This window comes from Arachis stenosperma, chromosome 7, assembly GCF_014773155.1.
Source record: "Arachis stenosperma cultivar V10309 chromosome 7, arast.V10309.gnm1.PFL2, whole genome shotgun sequence".
Lineage (NCBI taxonomy): Eukaryota > Viridiplantae > Streptophyta > Magnoliopsida > Fabales > Fabaceae > Arachis > Arachis stenosperma.
In genome coordinates, this window is record NC_080383.1 from 1,680,370 (window position 1) to 1,700,626 (window position 20,257).

A 20,257-nucleotide genomic window follows, 5' to 3' on the forward strand; every position below is an offset into this window, starting at 1 on the left:
TTTTTTTTCAATGAAAATGTTCTTATTATATAATAATTTAATTACGTTAATAAGAAAATTAAATGGAAAATATTCTTCCGATCAAACAAAATACATTGTGAATTTTTCATATTATTATTGTTACTTATTAATTACTATAGATTAAGATTAAGAGTAACAATTAAAATCTTTTTTGGAGCACTATATATTATTTTATAAATAATACTTATATTATTAATGATGGTTATTAGTGGCTAAGAGAATGGGGGGTTGAATTTTAGTCCATTTTTTTAACTTAGTAATACTTGCTGTCTTGTTGAACTCTTTAGGAGATATTTCTTCTTTTTATCTCGTCATTAGTTAAGAGATATTTTTTTTTTATCTTGTAACCAATGAGGAGATATTTTTCAATTTTGTCTCCTGAGCAAGAATCAGAAATGAAGTAAAAAAAAATGAGAGAATCATACCAAGAAGTATCATGGTTCAGCTGCTAAGTGCAATGCAGCCTATATCCAGTCTCCATCACAACAATGATAAAATTTCACTATAATCATGCAGATTACAAATACCAATTCTTCCTAGGAACTACCCTTCCTATCCGGGACAAGTCCAGAATCTATCCCCAATTCTGAACTTGACTTGGTCACCTACCAAGCTTTCAACTACTAAGTGTTAACCCAACTTGTAAGGGATTCCCACAGAATTATAAAACACAATACAGATGTACAAAGGACCTCTAAGGACATCTATGACTTTTTCTTTTAATTTTGTATATTCTGCCTTTTTTCGCTCTATGACTTTTTCTTACAAACCTCCCAGTTTGCCTTTTTCCACGAGACTCAAGACAGACAAAACTAAACAGAAAAATACAACATGAAAAACATTAAAGGAGAAGAACTTCTATTAGCTTGGGTAGCTATAAGAACTCTGTGCTTTCACTCTTTTCTCCTTGCTTCAAGCCCTGGCTGTTCACCCTTATTATAGAAGGGGAAGCCTCCAAGGTTGAAACGGTTGAATCGAGCTAATCTTCTTCTTCTTCAACAACAAAATCGATTTGGCTAGAGAGAGGAGAGAGAAAACCAAATGCTAAAATCAACATGCAATTACCTCTGTGTCATCCCTTCTCACCAAACTTCATCAATCCGAGCCTTCCATCTTGACTTGCTCTCCAAGAAGGATTCCTGACCCTTGATGAGTTCTTGATGCTTGACAGCTCCTTCTGCTCTATCTTCTGCCACTTCCTCTACGTAGATATAGTAGCTACCTTCTGTGGTGGTTGATCAAAAGTAGAGACGAGTCATGCCCCAAGGGATTTTCTTCTTCTAATTGAGATGGATTTTTTCCATTTTCGGGTATGGAGAGCTTGAGACTTCCTCACCACTTCTTACCATAAGTGGCAAAGATCTCAGCCACACCCTACTGTGGATCTTCTTTTTCCTAACGCCATCATTACAATGGCTTCTTACTTGCAACTAGCTTCTTCTTCTTTCTTATGATAACTTGTTCTTTCTTTCATTTTTTTTTCTGTGAAGTGACAACCGAACAAAGAAGAAAGAGAAGAGAAAGAATGCAGAAAAGCTTTCAAAAGAATTAAGAAAGAAAATTAAAATGAATTGAGTTTCCTTTTTTCAAAACTCCATGCCTTGTAACGTGTAAAACCATTAATGTCATCAAATCAATTTCAAACTTTTTCTTTGCGGTTACCAAGGCATTAAACACAATTAAATAGATTTGATATCCATTCCTTAAGTGAAAGTGGTATTCGCTGAAAGCATGCAACCTTTGTTTTCTCTCTTTTTCAATTTTGGATCATGCCTTTGTTAGTCTTTCTTAAGTGAGGTTGTACAATAATTTCTGGCCAAATAATATAATAACTCAGCTACAATTTATATAATCTTTTTGTATAAGGCTGGATATTATCATTATATTGGACTTTTTGTTGCTTAAATCCAATGACCAAAATTCTGCATAAAAATAAAAATTATTAATCAAATAATTTGAAGCTAAAATCAAATTACTAATTTCTTAAATAATATTAATAATGTTTGATTATCAATATATTAAATTAGAGTTTCCAAACACATCAATTACATTTATTTATATTAGCTCCTCAATCCCCATAGTGAAGCATGCATTGAAGGAAGGGTTGGAAAATTTGTACATTTCTTTGAAGACTTTAACAACGTATTTGCCGGGATGAATTGATATTACGATATTGTGGTTCAACATTGCTTATTGTAGGGCCATAACCACTTTCAATGTGTTGCTTTCTATTCTATAGCCAATGAATTTAATTAATACATTCATATCCTGTTTATTACATTGATGGAGTGGACAGTTTTTTCACAATTGAAGATGAAAAATCATTATATTACTAAATATATTTTTGTTAGTGTTGCAAATGTGAGGAGTGTTAAAATTAGTCCTATATTAAAAAAAGCATGGAAGAGTGAGAAGTTTATAAGATAAGAGACTCATTATCTTGACGCCTTAAAGTTTTGAGTTGGATGTGGTGTCTTCTCATCTTATGTTCTCTCGTTTGATTCCTCCTCGAAATCTTTCCGATAGTTGAGAGCTCCCCACGGTCAATCATGCATGTACACCACTAGTCAGAACTTGAATCATTGGACCTCTCATGGAATATGCTCACAGGTGAGATCCAAATGAATTGACCAATCTAAACTCTTTCCAGCAACCATCTTAATTTAAATTAATGGATATATATATGGCAGAATAGATGCATGTCTTGTTGCACACTTCTTGGGACCATGAAACACTATCAAGTTCTTTTTGCATGTTTGCTTGCATTGTAATATTTATATTTTCAAGTGCTTCACATCTCAAATACTTTGTCACAATAGCATATCTTTTATAAACAATACATATTGAACTCTTTAATCATTAATGTAACGTAATCTTAACCTCATGAAAATTATTTTTTAATATTATATTTGTTCTTTTTTAGTATTTTAAACAGAGAAGTAGTACTATTACTGAAAACATTTTAATTCTAGAGAACAACCTAATCCGACTGATCAAATAATTGATTTAAGATTTAAGAATCAAAGTATATAAAGTATTCTTCATTTTCATCATAATTTTATCCTCTTATTTCGTTTTGAATATAGAAACATTTTCAACTTGCATTGAGAGTTGGAACCAGCTATTACTTGATGATGGATACCATAATTAATGACTTTTGTTTATTACTGCACGAGAATTAGTATTTTTTTTTTATCAAACTATTTTAGATTGTCATCATAAAAAAATAAAAATTAAATAAAAAATCAGATTGTATTAGAGATATTCGTAATAGTTTGGTAATTACTAAAAGAATCAACAATCAGAAAACACACACATATATATACTTTGAAAACAGAATTTACTTGCAACATTTCTTACAACTATAGAACAAGTACTTACTTTAAATATGGTCAAGATTTGTAGACATCCATAAAGTGAAACAAAAGTACGACACCGAATCAAATAAAACATAAAAAACACAACAGTAGCACAAGACATAAACTTGTTACACATTTACATTACAACAAAAAGCTAAAACAGAGTTGTTCTTGCACGCCGGCGGTTTCCACGGTTCCTCCTTTTGATCCTTTTACCTCCGAAGGTGATCACAAGCCATTGAGGCTTTCCAAGTGAGAAAACACAAAATCCCAAGCCAATTCCAAGTACCATTCCACATGCATATCCTATTGCCACTGGTTTCCAACCAAATCCAAATTTGTCTTCCATCTCAGAAGATGGATATTGTGGCAAAGGGACATTGTTGTTGCATTGAATTGACAATGGCAACCCACATAGCCCCATGTTTCCCTCATAGGAATCATTTGAAAATGTATCAAACTGTTTTCCTCTGGGTATTGGTCCCACCAACTGGTTTTGGGAAAGATTCAAGACTTCAAGAAAGTTCAGATTTGCCAATTCAGTAGGAATATTCCCATTAAGCATATTTGAGGAGAGATCCAATGATTCAAGGTTTGTCAAATTTCTCAAAGATTGGGGAATATGACCAACAAGTTTGTTATGAGAAAGATTGAGGCCTATGAGTCCATGAAGCTCCCCAAAATCATCTGGAATCTCTCCTTCAAATTTGTTTTCTGACAAATCAATAATTGCAAAGCCATTTGGAATTTTCGTAAAAGTAAGACTGACTCTTTTAATAGTTGCAATCATAGAATTGTAATATACTTCAAATGTGTCTTCACCAATACCAGGCCGAACTGTGTCAATATAAGACACATCATGAACAATCTTCATGGCTTGAAAATTTTGTATATATGCTTTTGGTAATGAGCCGCTAAAGTTATTGCATGATATGTCAAAAATAATCAAACTTGGAAATATCTTTTCAGATTTCAAATTTACAATCTGACCGTACAACTTATTGCCTCGTAACACCAGTATTTCCAAATTTGATATATTCTGAAGCCAATTCGGAAATGTGTCCTCAAATTGATTGTTACCGAGATCCAAATCCACAAGTTCTGAGCATTTGGACAAAGATTTCGGCAATAGACCTTCGAAATTGTTGCCATTGAGATTCAGTGTAAGAAGATCCAGAAAGGTATCTGGCAAAGTTCCATGAAGTTTGTTCATTTGTAGATCCAAATCTCCAAGAAATGAGCTGTTGGCAAGGCACTGTGGAAATGTTCCTATGAATTTGTTGTGGGACAAGTTGATAACATCCAAAGAGGTTGCATTACAAAAGAAGGAAGAAATGTCATCAGCCATGGAGTTGAAACTAAGATCAAGGTATTCAAGTCGATACCATGGGAAATGGTCCATCAATGTAAAATTGTTGTGTGAGAGATTCAAATAACTTAATGAATCCATACCATGTATCCATTCTGGCACTTTTTCCTCAAGACTATTGTTGTACAATTTAAGATAATTTAAATTTGGAAATTTTCCTGAGAATTCCAACCAACCAGTAATATTGCTAGAAAGCAACTGCAGTGCCCACAAATTGGAGAAAGTGTGATTAACACTAGTTTCCGATTTTAGCCATAATGAAGTACAACCTGAAAGATAAAGATACCCCAAGTTTTGAAGCTTAGAGAAGAGTGGGAAGTGGACAATACCGCTCCAGTTATCTGAAGACAAGCACAAATAAGTAAGGTTGACAAGATGGAAAATGGATTCTGGAAAGTTTCCTAGGAGCTCATTGTTGCACAAGTCTAAATACTCGAAGGAATAAGATGTAATTTCACTTATGTGCCCTCTGAATCTGTTATTGGATAGATCTAAGTATCTCAAAGACTTGAGGGATAAGGCCCACTCAGGAATTGTCTCATTTAATAAGTTGACATCTAAGAATAATTGAGTGAGATTTAAAAAGGCTACTTTGTCAGGTAGTGGTCCCTCAAATTCATTTTTAGAACAATCCAAGGAAGAGAGTTGAGTTAAGGCAAATAATGAGGATGGCAACTTCCTTTGGAAATTATTATACGAAAGGCGAAGGGATTGCAAATTGGTTAGCCTATCAAACACATTTGGAATTTGACCACTAACCTTATTTTCTGAAAGATCCAAGTAAACAAGATGATGAAGGTTTGAAAGAAATGATGGGAACGAACCCGTGAATGCATTGAATGAAAGGTCCAAGTGAGTGAGATGCGGAAGGTTTGAGAGCAATGATGGGATTGAACCATTGAATCCATTTCCAGACAAGTCCAAAGAAGTTAGGTGTGTGAGGTTAGAAAAGGAATCAGGGATTTGTGATCCTGGGAATTGACACCATGAAAGATCCAAAAAACTAAGAGAAGTACTGCAATTCAACTTTGGAACATGGACTTGAATGTCTTCATTTCCGTATAGCTGGAGCTCATAAAGATGGGGTAAACATAGAATGTGACTAGTCAAGTATCCCCTTATTCTAGTATTACGTAGACTAAGAGTAACCAAAGAGAAAGAGAAAGACCAATTGGACAAAGGGTTTGGTGTTAAGCTAATGGAAGACATGTTTGTATCATCCAATACAATCTCACGCAAAGCTGTTGCATTTTGCAACATTCTTTTCCAACTTGTTTCTTTCCACATCAAATGAGAATTCGATGAGAGATCAAGTGATTGTAATTTGGAAAGGTGTGAGATTTGGGAAGGAATTTCACCTATGAATTGACAATTAGATAAATTCAAGTGTGTGAGACTCACAAGCTTACTAAACTGAGATGACAATGGAGAAAAATGGAAAGAATTGAAAGCAAGGTTGAGTGTTTGGAGATGAGTAAGATGAAAAAGAGTGCTATTGGGATTCATATTACCTGCAAGTGCACCACAACTGAGATCAAGGCCAATCACGTGGCCAGACACAGAGTGGCACGTGACACCCATCCATGAGCAACAATCTGTCCCATTCTCCCACGTACTCATCTTTGGATAAACATGTGGGCAGTCATATTCATACGCATAAGAATATTCAAAAAAGGAAGGGTTAAAAATGAATTGGGTCTTAAAGTGAAGCAAAGCAGAGCTGTCTTGGGAATGGCATAGATGGGAAGACAAACATGCAAAATGGAACATCATAAACATATGAAAACACAACACCACTCTAAGAACCAACAACATCAAATACCCCATTGATTATTGATTCAAGCTTTTGCTTATTTTATGTATGTATATATGGCTTACTTGAAAATGGTATTGGTATGTCACTCATCGATTAGGATCCATCTATTTATAGATAATATTTTTTTAACTGGAATTACAACACCTGCCACCTATAACCAGCCAATGCATGATTTCTATATTAAAATATAGAGTAAAATGACAATTACATCATGTTAATTTTGGACTAATTAATTTTTAAAGAAAAAAAAGTACTAATAGGTCTTCTAAAATAGTAAATGGTAGATATGTATATCCTTTTGTTAATAGATAGTGTGAAACAAAATAAAATTGTTCATATATTTCGTTATTTATAATAATGCATATTTTGTTACTGTCACATGAGCAAAAAAATAATGTAATTTTGGACGATCAAACATTGATTATCTTTTGAATTTTTATATATCTTTTATCAACTATTTTTTATTATTTATCATTAATCTTATCAAAATAAGTGAATTTTTACTCCAAAAATTATTATTTACAGGACTATCTTTTATAGATAGACACATAATAGTATATATAAATATTATCGATAAGTTTTAGTTAATAAATTGAGAAAAAGACTTCATCTATTCACTGTTTAAAAAAGATCAAATTAATGTTTTTTTTTCTTTAAAAATTAATTATACTCACTGAAATACGCCATAAAGAAGCAAAATATACTACAAATTCTATTAGGCTATAATACTGTACATCAAAACTAGAATAAACAATTATTCAGTCACCAAAATAAAAACGAATAAACAATTAAATATTTTTGTCATGATTAAATAATTTAAGCTAATTAACTTTTACACCTCCTCTAAGGACCAAAAGACAAAAAAAAAAAAAAAGAAACCCTACCTCCTCTCGAAAGAAAAAAAAAAAAAACAATATTCGAACCACACTCACAATATCCACCATGCATTGGTGTGAAGCTTGACCAAAAAAGCTTGACTTTAGTGCTTTTTTCCTTAAATTTAATTTTTAAGGCATTGATTTATTAGTGTAAATATCTATTTTCTCAAAACGATATCATTTTAGTTGTGGAAAAGAATCAATATGTGTAAGAAAAATTAGATAGTTAAAGCCGCTTTGTCAATTATTTTTTGTTAGGAACCATTGGTCTTTCATGACAATGACTAATTGAGTATTCACTAACTTTATTTATATTATATTAGAGGTTTTTAAATATTCATTGAGAATATAATTCAATTACAATTTGTTTGAAAAAGTAACATAGGATTTGTTATAGAGATGGAAATGAAATTATGGGTGAAAATTAAAAAAATAATGTGCTTTTAATGCAAATTTTCTTATATAGTAATCATCTACTAATATATTCTATTATGTTAATAAGAAAATTAAATTGGAAATATATATCCTTTGGATAAAATAGCTTCAAGATCCCGTCTCTATTTATATCCAATTTATTTTTGTTTACATTCGGTATTGTAAATTTATTCTATTTTATTCAAATCTGTTTTATTCTATTTTTTTCCTTTCTCTCTCATTCATTATTGTTAATGGTGAAGACGCGCAGAAAACAAGCGCATGCAAAGTCAACAAAGTAGAAGCCAGTCAAGCCACCATGTGTAGAAGAAATGACCATTTACTTTACCAACAATGCTAGCAAAAAATTAGTCAAATGGATGTTTTATGTTAAGTATTAGAATGTTTTTTTTTTATATTAAATAAATATTTTTTTATATATTTTATAAATTTTTTTATATACTAAGAATTGGAATTGTTGAAAGTTCCGTGATTCCCGCCTCTATTTTTTTAAAGTATCATTCAGAATTTTAATTTGAGGTGAGAAGCAATTAATATCAAATATTATAAATTAAAAATAAATAAAATTAATTAAATATAATTATAAATTAGTTAAGTTGTTTATTTTTTGACTGATTACCTCTTGGTCCATATACTTTTCTTTTACTTTGAAGATTTCGTAACGTTTTTGATGGGATTAATTTGTGGTAAAAATTAGGGGTGTTCGCGGTGCGGTTTGGATCGGTTTTGAATAAAAAACTCATCCGATCTGAACACTAATTTACTTGCGATGCGGTTTGGATTGGATGATGTTTTAAAAAAAATCCGATCCGATCCAATTTCAAGCGGTTTGGATTGGATTGGATTTGCGATTTTGTAAATTAAAAAAATTAATACATATAACAAGTCTCAACATCAAATTTTAAATAATTAACAATAACGTAATAAGTCTCAACAATATTTTAAAAAAGCCAACAATAACATAACAATAGAAATAAAATTATAGGTTAGTTAAAATAAACAAATAAATAATATTTTGAACATAAAATATTTATTAAATAATAATAATATATGAATAATATAAAAATATATAACAAATTGAACATGTTATAAACATAATTATAAACATAATAATGAAATAATAATATTATAGCACATTGTGTGGTTTGGATTGGATTAGATCGGTTATGAAAAGTAGATCCGAAATCCGATCCGATCCAGCGGTTTGCAAAAAATAAAATCCAATCAAATCCGAATTAGTGCGGTTTTAATCGGTTTCGATTTGGATTGGATTGGATGAACGGTTTAATTTGGATCGATTTGGATTTGAACACCCCTAGTAAAAATTTATATGCAGATGTTTTTATATAAAGTTAATAGTTAAAAATGGTTAGACGGTAAAAAAATATCCATTTACTTTGAAATATAATAAAATTTTATTTAAAATTGTAAGAATAATAAATATTTATTTAATTAGAATTGAATGAATGCACTATGTATAGTTTTTTTTTCCTACTTCACTCGATGTCGTTTAATAAAAAATCATCATGTCAACTATTAAATTTATATCTATCATCTGGTATATTATATAATAGTATGTATTGTTAATTGTTATTGCGCACTTCTTGGGACTGTCAAGTTCTTTTTGCACGTTTGGTTGCATTGTTATTAAATTTGTATCTATTTATGTTTTTGTTCATAGTTTCCTAACCTTATTAATTTCAACTTTTTTTTAGTTTTTACTTGATTACACTGTTTAGTGTTTTAAGTTTTAGGAAAATAATTATAAAGACATGAGTGAGTATTTTATATAGCTGTATTATTTAACATAATGACATATTAATATATAAATTGGAAGGTACACATTGAAGATGAGAATCAATAATGTGAACGCGTTCATAATTGTATAAAAGAGAATGAGAGGTGTCTACACTCTACACCAATCTTTTGAAAAATAATAAAGCCAATATATAACAAGGCAATTCACTTTTTAAGTGCTCCTCGTCTCAAATATTTTTAGTATACCTTTTATAGATAATACATATTCAACTCTTTAATTAGTAATTTAACGTAATATTAGCCTCGTGAAAATTATCAAAAAAAAATTTAAATTTATATTTGTTCCTTTTTAGTATTGTAAAGGGTGAAGTAGTATCTATTGTTGGTCGTAATATTTTATAAAAATATGTAAGAGACAATAAATATCAGTCCAAAATTATTTTTTTATATTTATTAGAATAAAGCTCTACATTCAAGTCATAATCCTAACCAAGTTCAACAAAATATTTTAAATTCACATATGCATGTTTACTGCTGTTGCTTTTTCTTTTTTCAAATTCGCACATGCAGGTTTTTCTTCTTCCCTTTTCCTCCTCCTTCTTCCCTAATGCTGCGTCGTCTTATTCTTCTTTACCTTTCTCGTTATCTTGCTATTTCGTTATCATCACTAACATGATGTATTTTTGTTGATGATTTAGTTTTTTTTACTACTTGTTTAAATTTGAACTAATTTCAGTTCATTTGTGAATCAACTGATGTTCAATTAGTGCTGTTGTTAAGTATTAACCAAAATTTTTATTTCTTAAGAAATTTCGGTTCATTTCTTAGTTCAATTTAGGTTCATTTGGTTTCGTCTCGCTTGAATTTGCTTAACTTGTTCATGTGTGGTTGTTTAGTTAGTTTTTGTTCAAATCTGAACTAATTTCAGTTCATTTGTGAATTAACCAAGGTTCACTTGATATTGCTGTTAAGTATTGACCAAACTTTTTATTCCTTAATAAATTTGGGTTCATTTCTTAGTTTAATTTATGCTCATTTGGTTTTGTTTCGCTTGAATTTGCTGAACTTGTTCATGTGTGGTTGTTTAGTTAGTTTTTGTTCAAATCTAAACTTATTTCGGTTCGTTTGTGAATTAACTGAGATTCACTTGATACTACTGTTAAGTATTGACCAAATTTTTTATTCCTTAAAAAATTTCGGTTCAATTTTTAGTTTAATTTAGGTTCATTTAGTTTCGTTTCACTTGAATTTACTGAACTTGTTCATGTGTGGTTGTTTAGTTAGTTTTTGTTCAAATCTGAACATATTTTGGTTCATTTGTGAATTAACTGAGATTCATTTGATGCTGCTATAAGTATTAACCATATTTTTTATTCCTTAAGAAATTTTGGTTCATTTCTTAGTTTAATTTAGGTTCATTTGGTTTCGTTTCACTTGAATTTCTCCTCCTCGTCTTCCACTTCGTCTTCTTCTTCTTTTTCATTTTTTTTTCTTTATTTTCTCCTTATTTTGTTTTCTTAAAATTCTTCTTGATTTACTCTCCTGAGAGGAATAAAACTAAGAAGAAGGAGGAGGAACACGAAGAAGAAGGAGGAGGAACACGAAAAAGAAGGAAGAGGAATGCGAAGAAGGAGAATGAGAATCATGAAGAAGTAGAAGAAGAAGAAAGATAAGCAGATAAATGCAGGAACGTTTACATAGGGGTGTACATGGCTCGGCCCGATCCGAAGACCCGGTCCGGCCCCAAACACTTTAGGGAATAATTTGGTGTGATTTCATCGAGTCTAAGGTCGGGTAAGGGTTTCAAAAATAGACCCGGTCATTATTTCGGGTCGGGTCGGGTCTGGGTCATAGCTCGGGTCACCCGAACTCGGCCCGGTAGCCTGGTCATCATACAAATTTAAAATTAATATTTTGTATTATTAGTGATTGATGATAGCTATTTTTAAGTGGAATTTAAGTATTGTAAACTTTAATATTTTGTGTTATTAGTCATTATAAGACTATAAGTTAATGTTTTATGTTTAAAATGCATAAGAATTCAGACTAATGGCATAATATTGAGTTATTTGTATTGATTTAAAAATTTGGTGTTATTAGACAATATTAGTATTGATTATGGTTATGCTTTAATTTTAGAGAAGAGTTAGTTCTTGTTATATTTTTCTAAGTGAATTTTACCATGTCAAATAATGGTTGGAGTTAGGGGTGTTCGCGGATCGGACCGGATCAGATTCAATATCCGCAGTTTTTAAGGTTTGATTCGATCCGCACATTTGCGGATCGGATCGGATATCGGATATATCCGCAAAACACAAAAATATTTTTAAAAGCTTATTTTTATTAAAAAATATCAATAAAATTCATTTTTTCTATTCTTTTAAATATGTTTACTCTTAAAATAATATTAAACATACTTTTCTTGAATAATAAATTAAAATAATTTAACATATATGATAATTATTAGTTGAAATAAAACAAAAAAAGAATATTTTACTTATTTATTTTTTTATTTTTGCGGATACGCAGATACCAACACAATCCGCAATCCGATCCGATTAGTGTGCGGATCCAATCCGAAAGCCTTGCAGATCGGATCTGTATCCGCAATTTTCGGATCGAATTCGGATAAACACCGCGGATATGCGGATCGGATCCGATCCATGAACACCCCTAGTTGGAGTCTTGGAAATTTGGATATTTTCACATTCTAACTTACAAGAAGATATCAAGGAGAAGGTAATGTAATGTTAACGGTCTGATTTTCACCCGATTTTTACCCAGTATAATCATGGCCCAAAAGTGTATAGATTTCATCAGATTTAGGGTCGGATTCGAGTCTAATAAATAGACCTGATATATATTTTAGGCTGAATTTGGGTCATATCAAACCCAATTTTACCCGACCTATAAACACCCCTACATTTACATAGTTGGAGGTTTGAAGCGTATATTCATGCTCCGCTAATGAAGCTAATTTTTATTAGGTTTAGACTAACTTAATTTAATTTGGTTACTAAAATAACTTAAATGTATCTCTATGTATTAATTATTTTTAAAATAAATACATAATATTAAATATAATAAATATATAATTTTAAATATTATATATATAAAATTATAGATATTAAGTTATATAAGATAATTTTGGATTATTCTTTCTCGAATTAAAAAGAAACATAATTGTATTGATCAAATAATTGATTAAGCGTCAAAATATATAAAGTAACTTTGACCGAGCCGGAATTTTTCTGTCTTTTTTTTATCCTACTTAGCAAAATTAAAGTGAGTTCAAAAGTAATGGCCACACAAAGAAAGTAAGTTGTTAAAATGTTGCATCATGCGTGTACGCGTTATCTTTGATAAAGTTACTAGTGTATGTATGGCCCTTACCTATTTTAATTTTTGTGGTTCTTTTGAGTAATTGATTGCTTGAAAATCAGGTTGTGCTTCACCGTATACCAGAGTTTAATTTTGATGGTCTAATTTTCGTTTTGAGTATAGACAAATTTTCAACTTGATAGTGGATACCACAATTATTAATTGATTAAACAAGAATGTCTTTAACTAATTTGGATTGGTTGGATAGTCAGCTCATTCATCCACTTAAACAAATGTTGAGAGTTTGAATTTTGCTTTGTGCATGCAGCAACTCATAAATAGAGCTTTGATCCGCGACGGGCTTGGAGTATACCATTAATTGTCCTAAATTTTATCTTTCTTTCTTTTTTTTTTCTCGTTTATCTTGTTATTATTTCTGTTCTTATAACAGTTCTTATAATATTTAGCTTCTCTGTTTTGTTGGCTTAATATGTTTAAATAGATCATAGAAGAATTTAGAGCTGAATATGCATGAAAACTGAAAACTATACTATATTAGAAGGTGCAAGTATAGTGAAGCAGAGACACTTATATTCATTAAAAACATAATTTACATGCAACATTTCTTACAACTATAGAACAAGTACTTACTATAAATATCAACAAGACATGCATAAAGTAAAATAAAAGTACAACATTAAATCAAATAAAACATAAAAAACACAACAACACAAGACACAAACGTGTTACACACTTAGATTACAACCAAAACCCGAAACAGAGTTGTTCTTGCATGGCGATTTGCATGACTCCTCCTTTTGATCCTTTTACTTCCGAAGATGATCACAAGCCATTGAGGTTTTTCAATTGAGAAAACACAAAATCCCAATCCAATTCCAAGCACCATTCCACATGCATATCCTATTGCCACTGGTTTCCAACCAAACCCAAATTTGTCTTCAGCCTCATACGATGGATCTTGTGGCAAAGGGACATTATTGCATTGAATTGACAATGGAAATCCACATAACCCCATGTTTCCTTCATAGGAATCATTTGAAAATGTATCAAACTGTTTTCCTTTGGGTATTGGTCCCACCAACTGGTTTTGGGAAAGACTCAAGACTTCAAGAAAGTTCAGATTTGCCAATTCAGTAGGAATATTCCCATCAAGCATATTTGAGGAGAGGTCCAATGATTCAAGGTTTGTCAAATTTCCCAAAGAGCATGGAATAGGACCAATGAGGCTGTTATGTGAAAGGTTGAGTCCTATGAGTGCACCAAGTTCTCCAAAATCATCTGGAATCTCACCTTCAAATTTGTTTTCTGACAAATCGATAATTGCAAAGGCATATGGAATTTTCGTAAAAGTAAGACTGACTCTTTTAATTGTTGCAACCATAGAACTCTCATATACTGCGTTGTCACTAGCAGCCCAATATGTTTGAATATAAGACATATGGCTTCGCACATCATCATGAACAATCTTCATGGCTCGAAAATGTTGTATGTATGCTTTTGGTAATGAGCCGCTAAAGTTATTACATGATATGTCAAAAATAATCAAACTTGGAAATATCTTTTCAGATTTCAAATTTGCAATGTGACCGTACAACTTATTGCCTCGTAAGACCAGTATTTCCAACTTTGATAGATTCTGAAGCCAATTGGGAAATGTATCCTCAAATTGATTGTTACCGAGATCCAAATCCACAAGTTCTGAGCATTTGGACAAAGATTTCGGCAATAGACCTTCGAAATTGTTGCCATTGAGATTCAGTGTAAGAAGATACTGAAATGTAAAATCTGGCAAAGTCCCATGAAGTTTGTTCATTTGTAGATCCAAATCTCCAAGCAATGAGCTATTGGCAAGGCACTGTGGAAATGTTCCTGTGAATTTGTTGTGGGACAAGTTGATAACTAGTAGAGAGGTTGCATTACAAAAGAAGGAAGAAATGTCATCAGCCATCGAATTGAAACTAAGATCAAGGATTTCAAGTGAATACCATGGGAAATGGTCCACCAATGTCAAATTGTTGTGTGAGAGATTCAAATAAGCTAATGAATCCATACCATGTATCCATTCTGGCACTTTTCCCTGAAGACTATTATTGTACAATTTAAGATAATCTAAATTTGGAAATTTTCCTGAGAATTCCAACCAACCAGTAATATTGCTAGAAAGCAACTGCAGTTCCCACAAATTGGAGAAAGTGTGATTAACACTTGTTTCAGATTTTAGCAATAATGAACTACAACCTGAAAGATAAAGATGCTCCAAGTTTTGAAGCTTAGAAAAGAGTTGGAAGTTGACAATGCCGCTCCAGTTATCTGAAGACAAGCACAAATCAGTAAGGTTGACAAGATGGAAAATGGATTCTGGAAAGTTTCCATGGAGCTCATTGTTGCACAAGTCTAAATGCTCCAAGGAATAAGATGTAATTTCACTTATGTGCCCTGTGAATCTGTTATTTGATAGATCTAAATATCTCAAAGACTTGAGGGATAAGGCCCACTGAGAAAATGTCCCATTTAATAAGTTGCCTGTTAAGTCTAGTGTAGTGAGATTTAAAAATGCTACTTTGTCAGGTAGTGGTCCCTCAATTTCATTATGAGAACAATCCAAGGAAGAGAGTTGAGTTAAGGCAAATAATGAGGATGGCAACTTCCTTTGGAATTTATTACATGAAAGGTGAAGGGATTGCAAATTGGTTAGCCTACCAAACGCATTTGGAATTTGACCACTAAGTTTATTCCATGAAAGATCCAAGTAAACAAGATGATGAAGGTTTGAAAGAAATGACGGGAACGAACCAGTGAATGCATTCCATGAAAGGTCCAAGTGAGTGAGATGCTGAAGGTTTGAGAGCAATGATGGGATTGAACCATTGAATTCATTTTCAGACAAGTATAAAGAAGTTAGGTGTGTGAGGTTAGAAAAGGAATCATGGATTTGTGATCCTGGGAATTGACACCATGAAAGATCCAAAAAACTAAGAGAAGCACTGCAATTCAACTTTGGAACATGGACTTGAATGTTGGATAGCTGGAGCTCATAAAGATTGGGTAAACAGAGAATGTGACTTGTCAAGTTTCCGCTTATTCCTGTATAAGGAAGACTAAGAGTAACCGAAGAGAAAGAGAAAGACCAATTGGACAAAGGGTTTGTTGTTAAGCTAATTGAAGACATGTCTGTACCATCCAATATAATCTCACGTAAAGCTGTTGCATTTTGCAACATTCTTTTCCAAGTTGTTTCTTTCCACATCAAACCATCATTCCAAGAGAAATCAAGTGATTGTAATTTGGAAAGGTGTGAGATTTGGGAAGGAATTTCACCTTTGAATTCACAATGAGATAAATTCAAGTGTGTGAGACTCACAAACCTACCAAACTGAGATGAGAATGGAGAATAATTGAAAAAATTGAAAGCAAGATTGAGTGTTTGGAGATGAGTAAGATGAAAAAGAGTGCTATTGGGATTCATATTACCTACAGGTGCACCACAACTGAGATCGAGGCCAATCACGTGACCAGACACAGAGTGGCACGTGACACCCATCCATGAGCAGCAATCTGTCCCATTTTTCCACGTACTCATCTTTGGATAAACATAGGGGCACTCATACTCATACTCATAATAATAATCATTATATTCAAAAAATGAAGTGTTAAAAATGAATTGGGTCTTAAAGTGAAGCAAGGCAGAGCTGTCTTGGGAATGGCATAGATGCGAAGACAAACATGCAGAATGAAACATCATAAACATATACACACACAACACCACTCTAACAACCAACAACATCAAATACACCATTGATTTTTGCTTATTTTATGTATGTATATATGGCTTACTTGAAAATGGTATTGGTATGTCACTCATCAACTAGGATCCATCTATTTATAGATATTTTTTTAGCTGGAATTACACCCAGCCAATCCATGATTTCTATATTAAAAGCTACAGCTATCAATAGTATTCATACTGTTCCAATCTATCAATGTCCAAGACTAATTCATAATTTAAGTTTAGTTTTCTTCTAACCCGAGACCCAGATAATTTTATTTCCATGATACAAGGCATTTGTGGATGAACTTAGCTTGACTCACCAAGCTAAAACTAAGGTCAATATTGGTATTATATGTGGAAATCAATGGGCATGGGTAGAAAAAGAAGTTCATGACAAAAGGGGCACGATCCAGGTCCATATTAAGAAATAATTCCATTTGATTAGTCTTTTTTTCTTTGGACAGAATATTTATTAGCCTTTTTGTTTGGGGTAGAATATTGATTAGCCTATGAATGAGTCAAATGAGAAATTAGTTGGAGTGAAAGGCTTGTATAATTTCTCTCTATTTTTGTTGTTGTTTTATATTTCTTTTTGGGTATGATAGCTGTAGTCTGTGGGTCATGGAGTAAGAAACTTGACTCTTTTTTTTTTTAATTTTCTTCTTGTAATTATACTCACTGAAATATGCCATATGTTTGAACCACACCCACAATATCCACCATGCATTGGTGAGAAGTTTGACTTTAGCATGACCAAAAAAAGCTTGACTTTAGTTTATTTCTTTAAATTTAATTTTTAAGGCGTTGATTTATTAGAGTGAATATCAATTTTCTCAAAACGATATCATTTTTATTAGTTGTGAAAAAAAAAAATCAATGTGTGTAAAAAAAATTAGATACTTAAAGCTTCTTCTTATTTTTGGGGAAAGTAATTATACATATCAAGAGTAACATATTTGTTATTAGGAAAAATTGATGTTGTCCCAATATAGATCTAGAAAGAGACCTTGTCCTAGACTAATATATTATACAAAGCAACATTAGCGAATCAATTATGTTCACTCAATATCAATATCATCAGTTAAATTTTTTAAAATTATTTTAAATTATAGACCATATTAAATTATAAATTTTTAACTTTAAATTATAAATTATAAGTCTTAAACTCTAATTTAAAAAAATAGAATATTAAAAAAATTAACTAAAAATTAATTCCTATATTTCACTGTAAATTTTTTGTCACAAAAATTATGGACCATTCATAAAATAAGCAAGACTATATATAACTATTTCTGCCATTTTCAGGCATTAATAGTCAAAGACTATTCAAAATGAACATTTTATTTCGACCCTTCAACAACGTAATGACGTAGGATTTGTGATCAACAACGATGCACCACTTCAATTATGATCGAATGCTTTTGGAGAATAATCTAAATGCTTTATTCCTAGTATTTTATAACTAAAATAAAAAATATATATATTTAATTTGTAAAGAATATAATGTGATGACTGATGATCAAGTTTATCAATTTCACCCAACCCGTCTCATATTTTCTCCATTCTCTTGCATGTATATATAGATGATCTCTTTTAAATTTCTCTTTAATTTTCCCCGATTCATTATTGAAGTAAAAGAAAAAGATTAAGACTGGTCAAATTGGCTCATGTCAGAGAGGATAGAGTTATATGGAAATTTGATAAACAAGGAGTCTTTTCTATTAACTCTTTTATGCAGGTACTGCAAAAGGAGATTATTCCGAAAGATATAACAAGTTACAATTTTACTAGGACAATTTAGAAAAGTCTTGTTCCACCAAAAGTTGAACTGTTTGTCTGGTTTGCTTTGATTGGTAGGGTCAATAGGAAGGAGAGGCTGAGCCGGCTAGGAGTTATTAATCAGGAAGATGTTGTGTGTGTGTTATGTAACAAAAGTGTTGAATATGGTCACCATTTATTTTTTGGTTGTGATTTTTCATGGCAGGTTTGGTGTGTTTGGTTATCATTTGTTGGAAGACAATGGTCATGCCCGGAGACGTTGAAGGAACACTTTATAAGTTGGACTGAGATACCAACTAGCAAAGAGGAGCACAAGAGGTGGATGACGTGTTTTTGTGCGATTATTTGGAACATCTAGCTAGAAAGGAACAGAATGATTTTTCAGAATAAAGGAAAAGAGGTTGAAGAGATTATCCATATGTCTTTCATGAAAGTGGTTAGGTGTAGATCTTTTTTGTTGTTGATGGCAATGTCAGAGATGACAAAGGAATAAACATTGGAGTTTTTCAGATGGGTAGCTATTAGCCAGGTGTTTTTACTTTACTGTTTACGTAAATATTTTACTGTCTTTTTCGCTCTACTTGTTGTGTTGAGCTTTTTCTTTAAAAAAAAAAAGAAAAAGATAAACTATTAAATCAAAAGTTTATATTATTGACAAAAATAATTCAAAAAATACAATCAAAAAATAAGTCACGAAAAAGTAATTAAAAAAGTGACAAAAATCTAAAAATAATTGTAATGTTCTTTTCAATGCAAATGTTCTTATTATATAGTAATTTAATTATGTTAATAAGCAAATTAAATTAAAAATATTCTTCAGATCAAACAAAATACATTGTGAATTTTTCTTATTATTATTGTTACCTGTTAATTACTATAGATTAAGATTAAGAGCAACAATTAAAATTTTTTTTGGAGCACTAGATATTATTTTATAAATAATAATTATTACATTTATTTATATTAACTCCCCAATCCCCATAGTCAAGCATGCATTGAAGGAAGGGTTGGAAAATTTGTATATTTATAAAGACTTTAAGAAGGTATTTGCTGGGATGAATTGATGTTACGATAACGTAGTTCAATGTTGCTTATTGTAGGGCCATAAGCCCATAACCACTCTCAATGTGTTGCTTTCTGTTCCATAACCATTGAATTTAGTTAGGATTATGCTACTTATACTAAAATCAGTCACTAAAACCAGTCATTAGTATAAAATATATATTAGAATATAAATATAAATTGAAAATAAGTTAAATTAAACATATATTTATATACAAATATATTAATAGTTAATTTTAGTAGCTAATTTTAGTGTACGAATAATATTTTTGATTTGGTTAATACATTCATATCCTGTTTATTATATTGATGGAGTGGACGCCATGTAATGTTCAACCAATTCTGTACTTCAATATAATTACCGGAATTAAAGACTATAGCTTGTTTTTAATATTTAGCGGCTTAATCGTGTACTAGCTAAAGTGTTACGTTTGTTTGATGGAGATTATATTCACGTCGATACCGTAGTAGGTAAACTTAAAGGAAAAAGAGATATCACTTTAGGTTTTTTTCACAATCAAAGATGAAAAATCATTATTTTACTAAATACATTTTTCTATCAAAGCTTTTTATTGACACAAGAATCATGCATGTACACCACTAGTCAGATTGTAAACCATTTGAATAAGGTGAGAAAATTATATACTCTCACAATTTTGTATAATATTG

The 20,257-nt window shown here is 31.3% G+C and overlaps 2 protein-coding genes across 2 annotated transcripts; both read right to left on the reverse strand.

The window, feature by feature from the left end:
* Positions 1-3,373: 3,373 nt before the first annotated feature.
* On the reverse strand, positions 3,374-6,627 carry LOC130940530 (receptor-like protein 6). Its single transcript, XM_057868694.1, has one exon. The coding sequence runs from the start codon at positions 6,574-6,576 to the stop codon at positions 3,535-3,537; it is 3,042 nt and encodes a 1,013-aa protein (XP_057724677.1). The 5' UTR covers positions 6,577-6,627; the 3' UTR covers positions 3,374-3,534.
* Positions 6,628-13,581: 6,954 nt separating this feature from the next.
* Positions 13,582-16,815, reverse strand: LOC130940679 (receptor-like protein 35). Its single transcript, XM_057868894.1, has one exon. The coding sequence runs from the start codon at positions 16,772-16,774 to the stop codon at positions 13,712-13,714; it is 3,063 nt and encodes a 1,020-aa protein (XP_057724877.1). The 5' UTR covers positions 16,775-16,815; the 3' UTR covers positions 13,582-13,711.
* Between the last annotated feature and the right edge of the window lie 3,442 nt (positions 16,816-20,257).